Source organism: Phascolarctos cinereus, unplaced genomic scaffold (assembly GCF_003287225.1).
Source record: "Phascolarctos cinereus isolate Bilbo 61053 unplaced genomic scaffold, phaCin_HiC Scaffold_1;HRSCAF=81, whole genome shotgun sequence".
In the NCBI taxonomy this organism is placed as follows: domain Eukaryota; kingdom Metazoa; phylum Chordata; class Mammalia; order Diprotodontia; family Phascolarctidae; genus Phascolarctos; species Phascolarctos cinereus.
The window spans coordinates 294,565,078-294,588,049 of record NW_027555514.1 but is presented as its reverse complement, the minus strand read 5'-3'; the positions used below and the strand labels follow the sequence as shown (position 1 = coordinate 294,588,049).

Sequence of the window (22,972 nt, the reverse complement as noted above, 5' to 3'; positions counted from 1 at the left end):
AGGACACAGAATGCTTGTGGTTTGTGTCAGGTCTAGACCCTTCATGTCACCGGTGTGGGAAAGTACTCACATGAAAATTCTTTCTGCTGGTGCAGACTGGCAGCCAGCCTGAAACAGAAAGAGAGGGAGAGATGGAGGAAGAGATGGAGGAAAAAGCAAACTTTAATGCCTGATGGATACACACGTCAATTCTATCACACATTCCAAGAACAACCGAGTCCAGTACTACGCAAATTATTTTCAATACTAAGAAAACAGGGCACTCTTCTATCTAATGTCTTTCCGAGATCCATATGGTCTGAATACATAAGCCAGGGAGAGACAGAGGAGAAAGAAACTACAGATCAACAGTTCTAATGAACAGTTTCAAATAAAATATTAGCAAGTAAGCTACAGCAGCAATGTTAGAAAGATACATTATTACTATGCTGGGTTCATACCAAGAATGCAGGGTTAGTTCAACTGTGTAATCAACCATATTAATAATTTTTAAAAAGCCAAACGACTACATCAATACATTTTGCAATGCAGAAAGAGGACTTTCCAATAAAGCAATTACCACCATTACTATTTGAAATGGTGCTTAAAATGCTACCTACAGCAATAAGACAATGAGAATAAACAGAGGCAAAGAGGAAATAAAATTATTGCTTTTTGCAAATAATGAAAGCGTACTTAGAAAATTCTAGAGTTAACTAAAAATTAAATGAAATAATTAACAAGTTTATCAAATTTGCAGGATGTGAAATCAATTATTAGCATTCCTATATATAATTAACAAAATTTAACAGGAAGAGCTAGAAAGAAAAATTCTTTTTTTTAAAACAATGTATTTATTTTTAGCTTTCAACATTCACTTCCATAAAATTTTGAGTTTTAAATTTTCTCCCTCTCTCTCCTCCCCCCTCCCCAAGACCACATGCAATCTGATATAGTCTCTACTTATACATTCATATTAAGCACATTTTCATATTAGTCATGATATAAAGAAGAATTAGAACCAATGAGAGGAACCATGAGAAAGAAGAAACAAAACAAAACAACAAAGGAAAAGGAGAGCAAATAGTATGTTTCAATCTGCATTTCAGACTCCATAGTTCTTTTTCTGGATATGGATAGCATTTTCCATCGTGTCTTTTGGAATTGTCTTAGATCCCTGCATTGCTGAGAAGGGCTAAGTCTATCAAAGTCAGTCATAGCACAATGTGGCTGCTACTGTGTACAATGTTCTCCTGGTTCTGCTCCTTTCACTCTGCATCAGTTCATGTAAGTCTTTCCAGGTTTTTCTGAAGTCCACCTGCTCATTATTTCTTACAGCACGATAATATAGAAAAAGAAATTCTATTCCAATTCTACAGAAGCTATAAAATATTTGAAAGAATATCTACCAACATTCTAACTACAAAACACTCTTTGCAGAAATAAAGCCCAACTAAACAAGTGGAGAAACATTAAGTGCTCATGCTTAAGCTGAGACAACATAACAGAAATGACAATACTACCTAACTTCATTCATTTGCTTGTACCAATCAAACTCCCAAAAGAATATTTGATAGAGCTAGGAAAATAACATCAAAACTGCCACGGAGAAACAAAAAGTCCAAAAATCTTCAGGGTAATAACGAAAAACAAATGGTACTGGCTTTAATCAGAGGTGGCAGATCCATAACCGCAGAAAGAAACAAACACACAGCGGCTTCCTGTCTATTAACTCCATGACCCGAGGTGATGACAAAAGCAGTCTGGCACATCACACACCAAGATAAACTTCCAACACATATGTGACTTAGTTTAAAAAGATGACATCAAACACATTAGGAGCAAGGAAGAAATCATGCCTGTCAGACCGGCAACAATAACAAAAGAGGAAAAGGACAAATGTTGGAAGGGCTGCAGAAAAACAGGTCCACTACTGCCTGCTGGTAGAGCTGTGAACTGGCCCTGATGTTCTGGAAAGCAATTTGGTAACTGTGCCCCAAATATTACTAAAATGTCTATATCCTTGGACCCAGAGATACACCACCAAGCGACCAAAGAAAAGGGACAAGGTGTCCTCAGTACAAAAATATTTGTACTGGTACTTTCCATGGTAACCCCAAAGCAGAAACTAAGGGGAGTGAGCTGCTAAACAGATTGGGGCACAGGCAGGTAGCGGAAGGTGACTGTGCCATAACAAATAATGCAGTGGCCAGTTTTCTCACTCTCAGGCCAGGGACCTTCTCCTTGCCTCACCACTCATCCTGCCCTGAAACCACACAATGGGATACAGGCTACTGTGGTTGGTTTCCTAACATTGAACTGACTTTGCATTTCCAGTGTGAATCTGACACGGCCAAGGTGTAAACGACCTTTTGGCCATGTTGCTGTGTCCTCTTTGCTGACAGTTTATTTAAAAGTTTGCGATGAATATTTACTGGGTGTACTGGCAGGTTTTCTTTCTGTTTTGTTCCTCCCCGGTCAGGTCTCAAGTTTGTAAGTGTATCACAGAAGGAATTTTGTAGGCTCCCTTCTTTTCCTATTTTTTAAAATAGTTTATTAATGTTGGAATAAATTCTTTGAATGCCTGATAGAAATAATTTATAAATCCATTTGGTCCTGGGGTCCCCCCCCCAACTTTGGGAATTCATTGATGGTTTAATTTCTCTAACAGGTTGTTTAAATCCTTTCTTGTTTTGTTAATCTGATTTTTCTTATAGTCATTTATCAATTCCATTTAAATTGTCAGCAGGCAAAATAGCTTCTAAAAATTTCCGTTATTTCTTCATTTGCTGTAAATTACCCTTTTTCACTTTTGCACTGGTAATTTGGTACCTCCTCCCTTTTAAAATGAATTAGACTAATCTATGGTATATTTTGTTGATTTTTCAAAAAACAGCTCCTGGTTTTTATTTATCAAATCAATGTTTTGCTTTATTTTCTTTCAATTTTGTTAATCTTATCTTTGATTTTCAGATTATCTATTTTTCAAGATAGATTTGTTATTTTAACTTGTAGGTTTCTGGGGTTTTTTTAGCTGCATGTCCAATTAACTGATGTGCTCTTTGTCTTTTGTACTGAAAGTGTTTAGAGATATAAATTTCCCCCTTAGGGCTGGTTTGGCTGCATTACAGGAGTCACTTTCTTTCTTTGATGAAATTCTCTATTGTTTCTATGATATGTTCTTTCACCTACCAATTCTTCAGGATTATGTTACTTAGTCTCCAATTAATTCTAAAGGTTTCCTCAAAGGCCCTTTATTGAATACAATTTTTACTGTATTGTGGTTGGTAAAGAGTGTGTTTAATATTTGTTTTTCTGCACATATTTGTGAGCTTTTTTATGCACTGATCTACGGTCAAGTTTTGTAAAGGTGACCTGCAAGGCTGAGAACATTCATGATCCTTTCTGTTCTTACCCTAACTTTCCTAAATTCTATCCGGGGTGCTCACTCCTTTCTTGTTTACATTTGGTTAGACTGGTCTAGGTGTGAGATGGGAACATCATCGTGTTCCTATCTTCCCCTGAAGATCAGTTTACTTTTCTCTTATGCACTGAGATGCCACACCACTTGATGCATGTGTATTAAAGGGTCAATATGAATTCACTATCTATGGTCCCTTTAAGAGGAATGTAGATTTTCTTGTCTCTTTTGATCAAGTCTGTTTTCACTGCTGCTTTGTCCACAATCATGACTGCTACTCTTGCTTTCGCACCAGCCTTTCATTTTTATCTGTTTCCATTCTGTTTCTTATGAACAACATATTGTTGGATTCTGCTTTCTCATCCACTGGGTGGGTCATCCTCCATTATATGGGTGTGTTCAACCCATTCATGCCCTCAGCTACAGTTGCTAACTGTGCATGTGCCACACTATGCCATACTTTTCTTCACTTTGCTCCATGCAACCATCTTTGCAACCAAGGAATGACAGGAGTGTGTTCAATACTCATAATACTCAAGGGGTCTCCAAAGTCTTGGTGCCATTTAAGGCTTTAATACTCGGGTTCCTGGAATTGGGAAGACTTGAGCTGAAATCCTGCCTTGGGCACTCATGAGCTGTGCGATCAAGTCACTTCTTGGCTTCTGTCTGCTTCATTTTCATCAACTGTAGAATGAGTACAATAGTAGCACCTACCTCCCAAAGTGGTTGTGATGATAAAATATTTGTAATGCGCTTTGCAAACCTTAAAGTGCTAAAGAAATGCTAGCTATTATCATCACCCTCATTATTACTATTGCTTCTGACAGGATTCTTTAAGGGGGAGGAGTGACCAAACTTTTGATTTTACATTGTTAGAAAGTATCCCAGACAGGAAACTTCCTCCACCAGTTCAGATAAGTGATGGGTCCACACCTTGGAGTCCTAAGAGAGAGGCCTGAGACCTGGAGAGATTAAATGACTTGCCCAGGGTCACATAGCCAGAGGGGAAACTTGAACCTCGGTCTTCCTGAAGCCTGCCTCTAGTGGTGCCTTCTTCATGGCCCTATTCTTAAAGGTCCCTCCCATACTTTTTTCTTCTTTTTTGTTACTTGACCCAGGAGTCATCTTTCACACAAAAAATCTAAGCAGTTGGCAAGATTCCAGCGCGGCCGCACCTGTCTCTTTAGATAAATGTCCTTTTTTCTCATCTGGACAATTTGCCTTTATAACTTCAGATTTCCTCTTGAGAGTTTTTCCCCCTTCTGAGCTGATCCAAGTCCACGGAATCCTTTCTCTGAAGTTGCTGTCATCTCCTCTCCCACGGCAGGTCAGTCCACATCTGGCTACGCTGGGCATTCCTCACCTCCTCGAGCACAAATTCTAGGACAGAGTGATCAATCCCCACCCCGCCCCCATGATTCCTGTCATTTCCACTCCAGCTGCCAGTCAACGCTCCTCTGTGCTTGGAAACAGGTGCAATAGCACACTTCCCTTTGCTGTTCCTCTACCTTCTGAAGAATGGAATCAAGGCTAGACCAGACATGCGTTAGGTGCTCTGCTTCTGGCGGAGAAGAAGCGCGGCAGCTCCCCCTCCCAGGCCCCTACCATTGCTCCAGAATGCAGGTTAGGGTCTCTTTCTGGAACTCCACATTGCTTTCCTCCTTTTGTACAGGTGGTCTGTAGTGGACACTGATGAAGTGTCCCTCTTGTTTCTACCTCAGCTTATCTTCACCCAATACTCTTCACCACTGTGACGGGTGAAATACGGAATAACTGAGGAAACAAAGGTTTGAGCTTCTGAGCATATCGATTTATTAAGCAATGCATGCCAACTGCGTGATAAAACGGGATCGGACCACCTCAGCTTGGCACTGGACCCCAAATATGGGAGGAGATAGATTTTTATGCATTAAAAGAATACATTAACAGGATATAAACCAGGACACAAAATCAGGGGCTTTCCAAGTTGGGAGGTGAAGGACAAATGGGCATAATTTCCTGAAGTTAGAAAAAGGGGCATCCCACCTCTCCATTCCATCCCTGAGTGTCTGTGTTTAATTAAAGAAACAAAGAAACAATAACTGATTGACCAGTATGGGGTCAGTTTTCAGATAAGATACACAGGTAACTCAAGATGTATAATTGTGAGAAAACTCCTTGTATCAATCTTTGGATCTGACTGGGTTTCTAGCCAGTATAATCCTAGAGCCTGAGTTAAGGGTCTCTAAGAAACAGGTAGAGGTGGTCCAGTTTCCCAGCCACAAAGGCCTAGGTTCCAATAATGCAAAAAAGTTTTCTCACAATTCCCATATTGAACAAAACTTTCTTACAAGACAGAAATTGGACTAAACTCATAACTGAATATAAAGGGAACTGAGCTAGATCTGGAATTTAGTTACAAGATGGAGTCAGTGGGGGTTGCTCCATTCCCACACCATGTTTCTCTGCCTTTGGTTCTTTTGGGCATGGCATCATAATGAACAATGTTATACCGTTTCCTAAACTCCGTTTACCTGCCCTGTTCCTTTTAAACAAGGTATAAGCTTCCAATGCAGCTTCCAGGCATGATTCTCATTCCCTCCCAATCCCAACGACATCTCACAGGTCAAATTCATCTCTCTGCCCTGCATTCTGAGTTCAGCTGACTTGTCACCCCTATTTTATGCCTCTGTGTCTAGACGTGTGAGGCCGAGGGTTGGAGGACTGGTTCCACTCTTGGATTTTGTCTCCTGTGAATTTCCTTCCATTGTTATTGCTCCTCTTCTTCTAGCCCTGTAGCCACTCTCCGGTGTTCCTGGCTCAGAGGCCTTTTATTTGTACCACACTTGCTGCCTCTGGAAAGAAGGTCTCCTAATCTGTCTTAAAGCTGCTTTTGCCTTGTGGATCAATCAGTTGCTCAATATACAGCTTGTGTCAACTGCTCTAAGTCATTAGGGCTGAGGGTACTCTCAGGGTCTGAATAAAGGAAAAGCTGAAATATTCCATCAAGCCTATGGAGGATCTAAATCACAGACGACATGCTCAGACAGTATTTGATATTCATCCCTATGTGCCAGACAATGAAAACCCAAAAAGCCATTAGAAGAAATTATAAATAACAGTAGGTGATATAAAAATCCACAGAAAGCTGTCCTCAGGTGAGGGGGAGAGAGGGAGAGAGGGGAGAGAGAGAGAGAGAGAGAGAGAGAGAGAGAGAGAGAGAGAGAGAGAGAGAGAGAGAGAGAGAGAGGGAGAGATTAAGCAGACATGAAAACACAAAGTCAGGAAAATGACAAAGTTGAAAAGAGAAGTGAAAAAGTTATTGCAAAAAGGGAATAAGGTGGTTTCTTATAGAAGAGAACAAAAAAGATGGTATAGAGCCTGACAGGGCATTTAACGGAGTTTCTTTCTGATCTCCCAGTCCAGAAGTCAATCACATTTTTAGATTCTGAGAAGATAAAGGTTACAAAGAATGGAAAGGGAAAAATGCTGCCTTAGGGCAGCTTCCCAACTTGAGATAAACAGAGACAAAAAGAAGCTCTAGAAAAGTTCAACCAAGTCCAAGCAGGGCCCTGATGGTTCCTCCAGAGGGTGCAGAGCCTAGCCCTAATTAAGTGAGAATTGGGGAAGTCAGACTGAAAGAATGAGCCAACAGAAAAAGAACCCCACCATAAAGAGCTATTAAGGTGACAAGGAAGCCCAAGACACTACCCAGAAGAAAAGAGTGACCCCAAAACACATATAAGCAAAACATCCAATAAAAAAAATAGCATGGGCACAAGTTCAAAAAGAGAAGAATCAAGAGTCAAGCACACTTTAAAAAATATTTAATAAGTGAAACAAGAGCATTGGAGAAATAAATATTAAGGAGAAAAGACTTAGAAAGAAAATTAACAGCTTAGCCCAAGAGGTGCAAAACTGCATCCAAGCAAGAGACTCTGAAAATGAGAACAGACCAAACCTAAGCTGATCACTCCCTAAGAAATACTGAAACAAAGCAAAAAGAAGAAAGGCAAAAAAACACAAAGCAGCTCATATAAAAAACAACTAACCTGGAAAACAGATCAAGGAGAGGTAATTTAAGAATCATCGGATTAACGGAAAGCCATGACCACAAAATCCCCAAGAGAGGCCAAGAAATCACAAGAGAAAACTGCCCAAGTAGATCTATTAGAACCAGAACACATGGGTTATGTCCTAGAAGAAGCCCCCAAAAGGAAACTCACAGGGATGTCAAAGTCAAAATTCAGAGCTTCCAAATCAAAGACAGAATACTGCAAGTAGCCAGAAAGGAAGAAAGAAAGAAAGAATCCAAGTCCCGAGGACCCACAGTCCAGGTAACTAGGTGGTACAGTGGACAGAGCACTGGGCCTGGAGTCAGGAAGATCTGAGTTCAAATCCAGGCTCAGAGACTAACTGGGTGGTCCTAAGCGAGTCACTTAACCTCTAGCTTCCTCGTTTTCCTCAGGAAGAAAATCGGGATAATAACAGCACTCACCTCACTGGACTGCTGTGGGGATCAGATGAGATAATATTTGTGAAGTGCACAGGAGCTGGCATGTAGCAGGTACTTGCTATTTAAGAGAGCTTGCTTCTTCCCTATTTCCCTCCACAGGGCCACACACACCTTAGCAGCCACTACAAACATGCATTTAGTTCTCCACTGTAAAGCAGAAAGCTTGAAATCTGACATTCCAAAAGGCAAAAGATACAGGCTGACAACCAAGAATAACCTGCCCAGCAAAAGCGAAGATGAGAACGGGCCTTAAAACGAAAACTCCTGATGAAAAGACCCGATCTGAGAAGAATTCTGAAATACAAACACAGAAGTCAAGAGAACCAAAAAGGTAACTATCCATGAGCAATCATAAGGGACGAAACGAGGATGAAACGTCTTCACTCGAATGGGAGAGACGGTATGAGTGCTCCCTCAAAACCCCAAGATCACTAGGTAAGGTTGCAGGAGGAGTCAAATGAGACCGAGGTTAGGTGTGGATGATCACAAAAGAAGAAAATGAAGGGAGGAGAAAAGAATACACTATGGTGAAAATGGAGAGCGGCAGGCTGGGGAGATCTCTCCCAGAAGAAGGGCACCGTCAAGTGTGCACACACAAGGAGCGAGAGATGGGGAAGCAGGTGGTATCGAGTCTCCTTCTCATCTGGACTGGTCAGAAGACCACTCAGAGTGGTCGCCCAACAAGCCAAAAAGAAGGAAAGGGGAGAGGGGCTAGTACTGCCCAGGATTTCGAGTATTCTCAGGGAATATTTTAGGGCTAACCACTCAGCTGATGGAACCTTGAGGTATCTCTTTGGGCCTAGAGGCACCGTGAAAGAATGACTGAGACACCGGAGAGCAAACCAAGAATGTTTGGGAACTTTAGATTAGTCATGAGCAAAACAAACTGTAACCACAAAGGGTAAATTACGAAGAGGGTTTAAGCAGAATTAGGGTAAGAATCTATGATCAGGCTCTGAGCAAGGAAAGAGAAGAGAGGCAGAGAAGCAAAAAGAGCAAGCAGACAGTGTCAAACCCAGGGCGGCTGCCCCTCCCCAACCACCAGATGGGGGCAAGAAACAGAAAAGTATCAAAGAACGAAAAGGAGGGGATGACCAATTAATGACCATAACTGGGCATGGGACTGGCGTGAGCTATCGGCTAGAATGGGGGAGCAGAACCCAGCGATATGCTGGTTACCAGAAACACCCCTGAAACAGCGACACACACAGAGCTAACTGAGAGACTGGAGGTTCCCCTGAAGTCTAAAGGGTGGGCGTGGCAATCGTGACCTCAGACAGAGCAAAAGCAAAACCAGGCTTGATGTGACAAAGAGAGAGAAACAGGGAAACCACGTTATACTGAAAGGCATCATCATAACAAACTGACATCAATACCAAATACAGAGGCACCAAATGGCAGAGCATCTAAATATTTAAAGGAAAAGTGAAACGAGCTACAGAGAAAAATAATAATAGCATTTATATCCATGGCACAACACTGGGAGGCAGAGGGTGTTATGATCCCCACTTTACAGACAAAGAGACTAAGGCTGACAGAGGTGAAGTGACTTGCCAGTGAGGGTCTGAGGCAGGACTTCCTGATCCTTGGTCTGTGCCCTGGTAGCTACCTCTACCTTCTCCTCTCCCTGGAATGCCCAGGAAGTCATGCCCGCTGCCACCCAGAGCCACCTTTACACACACACACACACACACACACACACACACACACACACACACACACATCCACAGAAACCTGGCTGCACTGACCACACCACTGCTGGCAGGTGTCACCCTTATCTAGTGCCTGTTGGCAGGACTCTGCTATGGCCCCTTCTGATCCTCCCTTCAAACAAACCTCCATTCAGGAAGAAGTGGGTCACATACTACCTCAAATGACGATAGGGGCTCTCTGTCCACCTGCAAGGCAGCCTATAACCCTGGTGGCCAAAGGGTGACGAGAACATGGCCAACCTCTGACCTTTGCTGTTATCCCATGTTTGGGTACATCGAGGTACAATAGGGAAATCATGGTGCCAGAGGCCAAAGAGGTGTGAACACAAAACCATTCCCAGGAATCCACACAACCAAGGGAAAATGAAATCAGCCCCCAAAAGCAGGTATGTGCACGTGTATGTATGTACACACGTATGTATACACACATACACCTACATGACATCTGAGTATATCACCTGGCATACACTCTGGCCTCCAGTTGTCCCCCCTCACCTTTAGCCACCTGGGCCCATCAAAGGTCATGTATACCTATGTACACACACATGCAAACATACACACACATACATACGTGATCTCTAAGCACCACCCAGCCCACTCCCCAGGTCCGAGCAGTTGTCCCCTCTCACCTTCAGCCGCTCGGGCCCATCAAAGGCCATGTGGCGGGCCTCTTCCACGGTCTCGCACACCAGCCCATTGCCACACACAAACTGGATGACCTTCTTCAGCTGTGGAAGCTGGGTCTGCACAACATCTATCACCATCTTGGAGCCTTTCATCTCCCTGAGCCTTTCGTTGATGGGCTTGATCTGAAAGATGCAACAAGGAACACATGACACGGGATGGCCACACGCACCCCACACCCGGCAGGCGTCCTTGACCAGTTGCAGCCCTGGCAAGCAGACCACCGAGTAAAGTAAGAGCTGCACTAAGACAAGGTGGAAGGAGAAGGCCAGATATTATTTTTGTTATTTTAAAAAAGGCACATAACGTCCTGCCTGAAAACAAGAAAGGCTCACAGAAATGTTCATTTTACAGACGAGGGAGCTGAGGGCCACCAATCAACAAGCATTTACTGAACACCACCATGTGCTGGGCTCCACGCTAGGAACCAAGGAAGCCTCTGGGGCAGGTGCTGACTGATTGACTCCGGCACCTTCCACTCACCCCATCGGCAAGTGTAGCTTGCATCCCAAGTCTACCCGCACAGGGTTTTGCAAGGGTTGCTACCAAAGGAGGGAGCCCTTGGGCTGAGCCTGGATGGGAGTCAGTGGTTCCAACAGGAGGAAAGAGACCATTCCCAGTCTACACAGCACAGGCTATCCCAAGGCCCAGAACTGGGCGACGGAATACTGAGTGCGGGAGTCAGCCAGGAGGCCGCCCAGGAAGGCACACACAGTGTGTGGGGAGGAGGACTGTATCATGAGCTTCCAGTCCATCATTTCATTCGTTGTACAGCCTGAAAGAATGAATGAATCAATGAACAAACATCGGGCAACTCGACTCGGTGCCAGGCACTGGTCATTGGAAAGACAGGCTGGGGCCAGACTGCGAAGGGCTTACAAAGCCAAAGAGAGAAGCGCGCACTTTATCTTCAAGGCTGGGGGGGGGAGGGGCAGTGTGGGGACTACAACTTCCTGGGCAGAGGAGAGGGGCTGGCCTGAAGGAATTTCCATTGGGAGGCTGCATAAAAGACATGGAGGGGCCAGGTGACCAATTTAGAGGCTCAACCTAGGGGTGGGTTGAGGAGTAATGATAAGGAGCTCCATTCTGGACGTGTTGACTATGGTATGCTTCTGGGGCAACATGGTGGAGAGAGATGTCCTGCAAGTAAGGGCAGGGCCTGGCCCTTCGTTCTAGGCCTCACTGACACTGGGCTTCACCTTCAGCTCTTCCCAATCTTGGCCCTGCAGTTGACCCATTCAACTCCATGGCGTCCTCTGCTCACAAAGCTCTCGCTCTCTGGTTCCACCGCCATTCACTCCTGGCCAGACCCCAGTCCCAGACAACCTGAACCGCTGGCCTACCCTGCTCTTCTTTGGTGACAGTGAAAGGAACTAGAGTAAGCTAGGCAACCACACTGACTGGCTCCACTTCCAATTTACTGATCTCATCTCAACTGGGTTCTCCCCATAGAAAAACCTGACTCACAGAGCTGATGCAAAGTGAAGGGAGCAGCCCCAGAGAACAGTGTACACAGTAACAGCAATTCCGTAACTACAATGAAAGGTTTGGCTCCTCTGATCAAGACAACAATCCACCCCAATTTCAAAGGACTCCTGATAAAACATGCTCTCCACCTGCACAGAGAGAGCTGATGGGCTCAGAGTGCAGATTAAAGCATATTTTCTTTTTTGGCTTTTAGGGGGAGACATAGCTTATGGGGAAATTTGTTTTGCACGACTACATAGATGCAGTTTTTAATAAGTTTTGTTTTCTTGCCTTCTTATTGGGTGGGAAGGGAGAGAACGCTCCCCATTGCGCCTGCCCAGCCCTCCCCGTTCTGGGTCCCTCTTCCCAATCAGACTTTGGTCTAGCCTATGTTCTAGGCTGTTGTGGCTGAGCTGGGAAAAAACGCTGCCTCTCACTCTGCCATCTTGACTCTGGCTCTGATGGCTCCCAGTTTCCTGTCTCAACATTAAACTGAAACTACTTTTTCCAAAGTGATCAATGATCTCCTTTGCAAAATAAATGTTTATTGATACCTTTTGACATCCCTGACATTTCCCAACCTCCCAGAAAGCCACTCTGTATAACAAAGAGTAAAAGAGACAAGAGTCCAATGTCTCCCTACTGCCACATCTGCAGGCCTTCACCCTTCTCCTGCAGCCTGGGACGCTACTGACCACCCTTTCTCTTCTCTGGGTCTTCCTGCCAATGCTTTTCTTGGATCTCCTCTCTGTCCTCAGTCTCCTCTGCTTGTGGATAGAAGCCAAGGCTCTTGAGTCCCCTCCACTGGGGGGTTGTCATCTCTACAAGTCTCTCACTGTTGTGAGAGTTGTCTACTGGATATCTGAAACTAGATGAGGCTCAACACGCCTAAAAGAGAACCCGCATTTTGGAGGGAGCACCACCACCTTCCTTCCGGTCACCCTGGTTCCCAACCTCCACGTCAAGGAGGACACCTCATTTAGTACAACCACATTCAACATGGGACCAAGTCTTGTTTCGATCTCTGTGATCTCTCTCGGGTCCCTCCCTTTCCCTCCGTTCCCACAGCCACCCTCTCACGTGGTGAGATCACCTCTCACCTTGACTATTACAGCAGCCTACAAAACGGCCTCCCCGCCTCAAGCCTCTCCCCACAATTTATCCTCGATACAGCTACCTAAGTCACAGGTCTGATCACATCACTCCTCCAGTCAATAAACTCTAGGAGATTACCTTAAGGCCCAAGCATTCAAGGCTTTGCATAGCCCGCCCCAACCTTTTTCCAGCTTTATTACACATTGCTCCCCTTTCCAACCCAACTGGCCTTCTTATGGCTTCTTCCATCTCTCACTTCCACACCTTTGTGGGCCATCTCCCACACCTGGACTGCACTCCCTCATTATCTCAGATGTCATCTTCTACATGAAACCTTTCTTGAACTCATTTGCTAATTCCTCCCTGGCCCTCTAAATTAGGATGTATCTTTTTTTGGATAGCTATGTGTGCAAATGCTGTCTCCCCTAACAGGATGTAAGCCCCTTGAGAGCGGGCATGTCACTTTTGTCTCTGCACCCCGGGGTCTGGCACAAGCGGGTCTTTAAATGACTGCTGACGCTCCTTCCAAGCTCCTATATTCTATGAAAACCCTGCCCCTAATGACCAGGTTCTTGCAGCATGACTGGGAAGTAAGGCAGAGTGGGTATCCCTCCTTTGAGGGGATTCCAGAAGCAGCATGTTATTGGGGAAAGGTTATCTCAGCAAGAGGCCGCCATTTTAGTTTGACTTACTAAAGATACTTACATCAAGGTAATCCAGAGCAAGGAATGTCTCAGGCTCAGCTCTTTCTTCTTTCAGGAATCGAATGCAATCTCTTGCTACTTTTTCCGAAACTACCACAATAGCTATCATGTACCTGCCGAAGAGTTTGGTCACAGCGAGCTGGTACTTCTTGTGAATGGGATGACATAAATCAAGGAGTCTGCCAAACTTAGGGAGGTCCAAAAATAAGGAAAGAAAAGCACACAAATATTTAGCACATGGTTTCTTTTAGCTTTATGAAAAAGCACAAATATATTTTCTTTTCTTTTTCTTTAATTTTTTTTTGGCTAGGCAATAGGGTTAAGTGACTTGCCCAGGGTCACACAGCTAGTAAGTGTTGTGTGTCTGAGGCTGTATTTGAACTCAGGTCCTCCTGAATCCAGGGCCAGTGCTCTATCCACTGAGCCACCTAGCTGCCCCACAAACATATTTTCAAAACAACAATCAAAACCACTTGACTTAGCTTCAAGTGTAGACTTGCAAATGTCACCAGCTTCTTGCATTTCTTCAAGTACTCTAAATATATAGAACAAAGAGCCTCAAAAAGTGACTCCAATCATTTCAGAAGCCAAATGTTTCAGAAAACGCCTAAAATTCCATGTGTTTAAAACAAGGCAACTGAAAAAAGCAGGTTCTGAAAAGTCTAGGAAAATCCTCCAGCTCACTGAAAACAGTCTGCCACAGGGACTGCCTTCTGGGAAACTCATTTGGGGCTTTTCATTCTTTAGGCTCCAGGTCACATGATGTGCATTGGTTTCTGTCTCCTCCAAGCCCTCGTGATGAGGAGTCCCTGGGTTCTCAATGGCTACGGCAGGGAAGGTACAAGCTTCAGGTCCCACAAGGACCAACTCTTCCAATGAAGCCACCCTGGCCAAGTTGAGACACTCATCCCCAAGAAGTTGGACACCAAAAGAGGAACACTTTTTGGCCACAGCAACTCATGAAGTTTAGGTAAGGCATGAAGGGGCTATGAAATCATGGGTCTTTTATAATCCTTGTCTTACTTTATCCAAGAGACAGTACGGTCTAGCAGAAAGAGCCCTTGCCTGGGAGTCAGAAGGCCTGTGTTCCAGCCCCATCTCCAACCTCCCTAGCCTGTGACCCTGGGTGGTCACGAGCTAATCTTCAGTAAAACAGAGGGTGGTTGTGAGAAGGTCTCCCAACACTGCAGAACCCTGAGAGGGCATAACACTGCCAGGGACTCCAAGGGCACCACTGCCAGCCCAGGCGGATGGTCTGCTGCTCAGACTGTGGCTTCCACCTGACTTCTACCCATCTACCTCTGGACCAGATTTGTTTTTCCCACTGAAGTGAAAGGCTCCTAATTGAATTCACCCAGAAGGCTTAAGTCGACCATTCTAGTTACCACAGACTCAGGATAAAGCCTCTTCAGGAATTCCAGAACCTCAGCTTTCTTTTGCTGACGCTTTCCTTCATGGTGATCAATGCGTGCATTCCGTAACTCCCCTCCGATACGACTCAGTTCGTCGTTCACTTCGGCCATTCTGACTCTGGACTGCTCGAGCTCCTCCACAAGGGCTCCCTCTTGTTCAGTCTTCTCTTTCAAACAATCCCTAGACGCCAACAACATGGAGGAGATGGACATCAACATGACATTATCCGCTGCTGTGGGGGGAGGCAGGGTAATTACACAGTCCCTACAAGTAGGCTGGGGCTTCCAGAGGAGAACCCACCACAACCCAGAGCCAAACAGCACCCATGAGCTGGAAGGCATGGCCAAAGGCATCTGGTTTCAATGGAAACAACACCACCGACCAATGGTCACCTGGCTACCACCTGAAAACCACCAGTGATGAGGGTTCACTAGCTTCCCAATTTGAGATGTCTCTAACTGTCAAGAATTTTGTTTTATATTTAGCACAAATTCTACTTCCTGTCGCTAACTGAACAAAACTTAATCACTCTTTACTAGCCTAACCTTTCTGGGGAACAAGTTGGAACTGCACCCAAAGGGCTATAAACCTGTGCATACCCTTTGACCCAGCAATGCCCCTGCTAGGTCTGAATTCCAAAGAGATTAAAGGAAAAGGAAAAGGGCCCACATGTACAAAGATATTGATGGTGGCTCCTTTTGTGGTGGCCAAGAACTGGAAATTGAGGGGATGCCCATCAAATGGGGAATGGCTGAACAAGCTGTGGTATATGATTATGATGGAATACTATTGTGCAAGAAGAAATGACAAGCAGGATACTCTCAGAAACACCTGGAAAGCTTACATGAGCTGATACAAAGGGAACCGAGCAGAACCAGGAGTACAGCACACAGTAACAGCAACACCATGCGATGATCAAATGTGAATGACTTAATGATCCAAGACAATTCCAAAAGAGCCATGAGGAAAAATGCTGTCTACCTCCAGAGAGAGAACCAATGGAAGCGTACTTGTATCACTTTTGTTTTCTTGGTTTTGTGTGCATGTGTTTTCTTTTGCAACGTGGCTAATATGGAATGACATTTTGCATGACTTCACCTACGTTGTTTGCTTTCTCAAGGGATAGGGCAAAGGCAGGAGGAAGGGAGAAAATTTGGAACTCAAAATTTTAAATAATGAGCGATAAAATTTTTAACATGTAGTTGGGAAATAAATATAAAAATATACTTTTTTTTTCAAAGTGTAATTACTCTTTGATAACTGAAAAGGCACTCACTTCAGGCCTTCCCAATGCCAAAGAATTCAGAGTTTGAGAGGTCAGAGAGGTAGCCTTCCTTCCAAAGACCTCTTGCCCCTACCGCTTTCTATTTGCTCACATGCTGTTCTCTTTCTTCTCCCATCCCATCAGAATATTAGATCCTCGAGGACAGTACTGTTTCATTCTTGTCTTCATAACCTTACCATGTAAGTGCTTCATGAATACTCAGAATTTAGGACTTTCTGGGTTGCAGTTCTTTGAAAGAAGACATGACTCAGTAATTACACTGAAGGACTCCCAGACACTCCCTTTAGCACCCGTGAACAAATTAACATGAGCTGACACGTGTATTGTTCTTTAACTTCTAACATCAGTCATCTCTCCTGCTCCTTACAAAAATCCTTAGTTAGGTCACACATAACATGGTAAGCCCCATCTACAGATGAGGAAAGGAGGCTCAGTGACTGACTGAAGGTCACACAGCTGATAAGAAGTGGTGTCAAGATTTATTTCTAGGTTTCTTGACTACAAATGAGGCTCTTCCTACTACCCCAGGCCTGCCTCCCCAAGGAGGAAGGGATTCTACTTCTGGAAATTGGCCACAGTGGGGCCCTTCCAAACACCCTGTGGTGTGACCTCCATTTGCTTCCTGCTGTAAAGGGAGAAAGAAGAGGGCCTGGTCCTCTTGGGCTGGTACACATCTCACCCAAATCTCTGACAAACAAGAATGCAACACACTTGTTTCTATACTTACATGCACGCTTTAGTGTACTCCTCCAATTTCTCTATGCGTTTATTATGGTCTTCTATTTGTTCCTTTATCTGCTTTAAATTCCCCTAAAAGAGCAAATGGAATTTAAAATCAATTGTGGGAGCTACAAGACAGAGATTAGGTAAAAGCCAGCACTTTGCCCAACAGGCCTAACTTGGGCTTCAAAGGCTCACTGGGCGATGCGCAGCCTGGGGAGCTGCTCTCATCTCCTGAATGGTGTCATTTCAATTCTGAAGTCTCCTCTCTTTCGAGGGTTTGATCTTCCCATCCCATCCCATCCAAGGGCCACACCCAAGCCCAAAGGCCTTCAGGAGCTCCCAGCATTCTGGCCCATCTCTCTTCACTCCCCAGCCTCAGGTCCCCCTCACTGCTCTTCACATCCCCCTCTACTCCAACCCAAATGGCCTTGTTTCTACCACTTCTGTTCCCCAGAGCAGAGATTCCTCACCCAGGGCCCTGAACTTGCTGGTTTTTAAAACACTCTGATGATTCTATTTCAAGAGACTTGATTTTCTTCATTATCCCACATATTTTATTTTCTACATTTAAAAATGTTATTCGGAGAAGGGTTCCACCCACAGGCAGCACTGTCTGACTGTCCACAGGGTCCGTGACACATCCATACACATTTTTTCTCTACACACAGAGTACTTTTAACCACTATATGATTATCCCCATGACCATCTTTGGTCTGAATCCTCAAGGTCCCTCTGGGAGGACAGGCCCTCCACCAAGATGCCCCATGCCCCTTCCAGCTGCCAGGACTCTTGGCCACACTGACAACAATAATTAGAGTTACATGGGGACATGCATGTTTCACCTTCCCCGTGGAAAGGGCAGGGAACCGCTAGCAGCCACCTTTCTACAGGCCTGCACACAACAGGTCCACAAAACCTGTTTACTGAGGGGCTGCAATTGTCATTGTAGGGGGAAGTATTCACACAAGAAAAGTTACAGATCCTCAAAGTCTTCAAGTAGAACCCCACTTCCAGGGCTGATCCTGGTGTCTGCTTGTCTGGAAACTGAAACACATTTTCTAATGGAAATTGTGGTATAAATGAATGACAGTTAGATTCAGAAGTCAATCCCCAAAGGCATCTTGAATCACAAGGTAACTCAGCAATACTCTAAGAGCCTAGAGAGTCTCCGTCTCAGGGGCAGCAGGGCAGAAGAGAAAGTCTTCTCCCCTCCCCTGAATTCTGAGCTGATTCAAAGTTGATTCTTACCAGAAAAATCACCTCCCCAACTCCCCGCAAGTTTGTCTGTGCTTCTGGCTTTCTTTGGCTCTTTCTAACAAATGGGTGGGGCTGGTACCATGGCTAGTGACGGGTGACAGGATGATGATTGAGGTCTGTGGCCTACCTGGACTTCCGCTCGCCTCCTGTCCCCAAATGCCCGTCTCTCCTCATCTGCCCTCTGCTCCCACTGCAGCTTTTCCAGTTGCTGGGTCATGGTTGCTACCTTCTTGATCACTTGTTCCTTGAGCTCCTTGTACTGATCCAGCTGGATAAAGAGCATTCAAACATAGCTCATTCAATGAGAGCACAGGAAATTCTCAAAGCATAACGTCTTAGCCTAGCAGATAATTAATATTATAAGGAAATAAAGACTGTATACAGGTCCTGCAATTATTGGCAACCTTTGCCCAATGAAATAATGCAGACATGAAATAAATGTTTTAAGAGACAGGTCCTACCACAGCTCAGCCTGGATAACTCAGAGTTATTCAAAACAAAACTCTAAAGTCTTTGCTAACAGCCTCCACACTCTTACTGTGTGGCTTTGCTGAGGGAAAAATGTTTTGCAAAATTAGATGTAACCTAGAGATCTGTAGTTCTTTCTGTGTGGGTATCTGAATATAAATTTGCTGTCACTGTTCAGTCACTTTAGTCGTGTCCAACTCCCCGTGACCCCCTTTGGGATTTTCTTGGCAGAGATACTGTAGCAGTTTGCCATTTCCTTCTCCAGCTCATTTTACAGATGATGAAATCGAGGCAAAGAAGGTTAAATGACACATCCAGGGTCACACAGCTAGGAAATGTCTGAGGTCAGATTTGAACTCAGGAAGATGAGTCTTCCTGATTCCAAGCACAGTGCTCTATTCACCACACCACCTAGCTGCCCCCTGAATATAATAAATACTTACATATAGAGAGAGAATCTCCACAAATATTGTATGCACAATCATTTGGGCATTTAAACATATCACACATTATGGAAGATTACACACAAAAATAATGTAGAGAAAGAAATTTGCATGGAAGATCTTTTAATTATTCAAGGAAATGGGCAAGTAATCAACTTAATTCCAAATTCTGGCCTATTCTTAATTCATCTCATTCCTGTGTGAATTAATTCATTTCCCCTTCTGTCATTTAAACAATCATTTAAGTTTCTACACAGCCACACACAGCTATGAAAAAATTTTCTCTACATTCACGAAGAAAGAAAAATTAGAATAAAAAGTAAGATATTAATTCTTCAAGAGCTTTAAGGTCTTTAAAAATAAACAGATATAAGAAGATATAAAACTTCATTTCGTTAACATAGTTTCCAGAGGTTGAAGGACCACCAAATGACATTAGTTACTGATTGTAGATTTAGAGGATGGCCAGCCTACAAGGGACCTAAAATACCTCCATCACCTCATACTATAGATGCCACCAAAAGAAGCTTTAAGTCAATATTTCCATAGATGGAAAATTAGACATTAAAATCGGTTAGTATGGACCTCTAGGTCAAACCTATCAGAAGCAAAGGCTATCACTTCCCTCTTGATCTTCTGTCCCCCAGCAAACTCTCACCTGACTGGCTTCCAGCTCAATGTCCCTCCCTCGACGCAGCCTCTCTTCTTCAACCTGCTTCTCAAAATCCCTCCAGGTCCTGTCTAAGTCTTGCTGTTCTTTTTCCAGGGCTTCGATGTCATCTTCTTGCTTGGCACACTGCTTCTCACTGACCCTGATTGACTTCTTGGCAGTCTCCAACTTTCTGAGGTGGTGTAAGGTGTTTTCCTTGGCTTTGATGTACTGGGGCCTCTTCTGGTTCAGCACCGCCTCCAGAGCCCTGGGAAGAGAAGCAACCTGCCTGGTTCTGTGGAGGCCCAGGGTCGGAAGGAAGTGGCAAGGTTAAGACCGAGACCCCGGGAGCTGTGGGATCTCCCTGACGGGCCCGGGGGAGCCAAGAATTACAGGTTTCAAGGGATCTACAACTCCCACTTTAAGCCCGAGTGCTTTAAGCTCTTTAAAAACAAACAACTCACTTCATTTCCTTTTCCATTTGCTGAAGCTCTCGGGTTAACTTTCCAAGGTCCTTTTTCTTGCTTTTCACTACATTTTCATCTACAGAAAGGGAGTCTTTTGTAAGAGCCAACTCCTTGTTTATTTCATCTAATTCACTGGTCAGAAACTGAATTTTTTTCTCATTGTGGTAAAGCTGAAAAAGCTGCAGTTGTATCTTCTTCCCTTTCAGTTCCTCGAGGAGGACCTGGTAGCGGTCAGCCTGTTTGGAATAAAACCAGAGGACATCTTAGGGGGCCCAGGACACCTGCCGCCGGTTCACTCCACCCGGCCCCTCCCTTTCTGGCTGTGCCCCATTGGGAAATAGTCCTTATTCCTTTCTATCTCCCTCTAAGCCTGGGGAGGCTCCTCCATACACAGAGGATGCGGAGCACTCTGACTCCTCACCTGCCCTCTCTTCTCCTCAATGCTCCTTTCTGGTTCACCTCACCAGCAACTACTTTCACGACTCTGGGCCACTATTCAGGGTGCCCCCCTGCCATTTTCCATAACTGACTCTCCCATTTCCCCTATAATCCTGCCCTGGCGTGCCTGCCTGGATCTCAGAAGACTAGGCACAGCCAGCCTTCCCAAACAAGACGCCATCAGAGGCTCACATCATTCACGCTTCACCTCTGTCTGCCTCAGTTTCCTCAACTGTAAAATGGAGATAATCATAGCACCCACCTCCCAAGACTGTTGAGGACCAAATGAGATCATATTTGTAAAGTGCTTAGTAGAGTGCCTGGCACATAATAGGCATCATACAAATGCTAGGTATTATTATTCTTAGTTACCAAATTAAGAAAAAGTTCATTTATTCCTATGCTTTCTAGTATTTTTTTTTTTTTTGCTTTTTGGTGAGGCAATCGGGATTAAGTGACTTGCCCAGGCTCACACGGCTACTAAGTGTCAAGTGTCTGAGGCCGGATTTGAACTCAGGTCCTCCTGACTCAAGGCTGGAGCTCTCTATCCAATGTGCCACCTAACTGCCCCGCTTTCTAGTATTTTTTAATAGGAATAAGCATCAGATTCTGTCGAAAAGCTTTTCAGCTTTATTTATTTATGCAGTTTTTTATCATTTTTGTTAATATGGCCTATGGCGTTTATATTATTTCCTATACTGAACCAACCCTATATTCCTGGCATAAATCCAACTGAGTCATAATGCATAATCATTTTAATATGTTGTTATAGCCTAACTGCTAACAACTTATTTGCATTAACGTTTACCAGGGAGCTTGGTCTACACTACAGACCAATATACAGAATATATTTCCTTCACTTCCTTTTAATTGGTTGTGAATTTTCCTATTTCGTTTTTTATATGAACAATTTAGTTGTTTTGTTTTGGGTTTTTTTGCGCTAGGCAATGGGGTTAAGTGATTTACCCAGGGTCACACAGCTAGTAAATGTCAAGTGTCTGAGGCTGGATTTGAACTCAGGTCCTCCTGACTCTAGGGCCAGTGCTCTATCCACTGCACCACTGCCCCAACTTAGTCTTCTTCATTAATCGCTTTAGCTCCTCATCTATTTTGTTAATTTCCCTGCCAAAAAAGACCAGCTCCTAGTTTTATCAATAGGCTGTTTTCTTTCCAATTTGTTAACATGTTACTTGGTTTTGGGGATTTCTGCTTCGTGGTTGATCTGTTGTTCTGGGCTGTGCACTGTGCCCAGATCATTTCTGTTCTTTCTCTCTCTAGGTGAGGAAGGCATTCAGAAAGAAGACAGTTCATGCACAGGAGTGCTTTCTCTTGGTCCCCCTGCTTTAGTGGGTTTCCGTGTGGTGTCTCACTGCTGTCAAGTGCTCTGATGAACAAAGCAGAAAAGACTCGAACATGTGTGTGTGTGTCCACGTGGAAGGACGCCTCTCCTCCCCCGGAGGATTCCCAGGCTTTATTCTGCACAACACCTACTTGGGTGTCCAATGGTTTGATCCGTGACCTGGATGAAAATACTGATGATGTACTTCTCAAGTCTGATTAATGGAATTTGGGAATCCAAAGAGATCTCCCAAGCTGAGGCCGTGGGCCCAATCCACTAAGAAAACAGACCTAGCCAGGGCAGAATTCCACATGTAGGTACAGAACAGAAACAGCGATGTTTTGCCTTTAGCATCTGACACGAATGAATGAACGAACAGATGAACTGACATAAAGGCATTTATTAAGCACCTGCTACGTGCCAGCAGAAAAAACCAGATGGTCCCTGCACTCAGGGAGTCCAAATTCTAGCTGGGCCTCAGTCCTTAGGTTCTATCAGGAGGGCAAGTGAACGGCGCAGCCTGGTGGGCAACAGAAGCTAGGGGGCTGCAGAGGACAAGGCGCTGGGCCTGGAGTCAGGAAGAGCTAGGATCTGTCTGCCTGAGGTTCTTCAAGTATAAAGTGGCAGTGATATTCACAGTACCTCCTTCCCAGAGTTTCTGGGAGATCAAATGAGATCACCTTGGTCAAGGGCTTAGCACAGCACCTGGTGCAGAGTAGGCACTTTACCCATGCCATGTGACTTCATCATTCCAGGTGGGTTTTGGGCAGCCAAATGGCCATGGAAGAAGGGAGGGTTGGGACAGTGCCCAGTGACCAGCACCCATGTCCAAGCTTGGCTGTCCCTGAAAAATTTCCTGGCCACCGCACTACTGGCTTTGACCATTTAAGCAAGCCCGGTAGGACAGAGAGGCGGAACGTGAGAACGAGAGGC

General features: G+C 44.5%; 1 protein-coding gene across 1 annotated transcript in view; it reads right to left on the bottom strand.

The window, feature by feature from the left end:
* SMC1B (structural maintenance of chromosomes 1B) overlaps positions 1 to 22,972 on the bottom strand; it is a 52,428-nt gene that overhangs the window by 24,080 nt on the left and 5,376 nt on the right. The window contains 7 exon segments of the mRNA XM_020977452.2: positions 10,237 to 10,416; positions 13,559 to 13,744; positions 14,943 to 15,150; positions 16,983 to 17,065; positions 18,363 to 18,503; positions 19,805 to 20,063; positions 20,260 to 20,498. Coding sequence (XP_020833111.1) covers positions 10,237 to 10,416; positions 13,559 to 13,744; positions 14,943 to 15,150; positions 16,983 to 17,065; positions 18,363 to 18,503; positions 19,805 to 20,063; positions 20,260 to 20,498 — 1,296 coding nt within the window.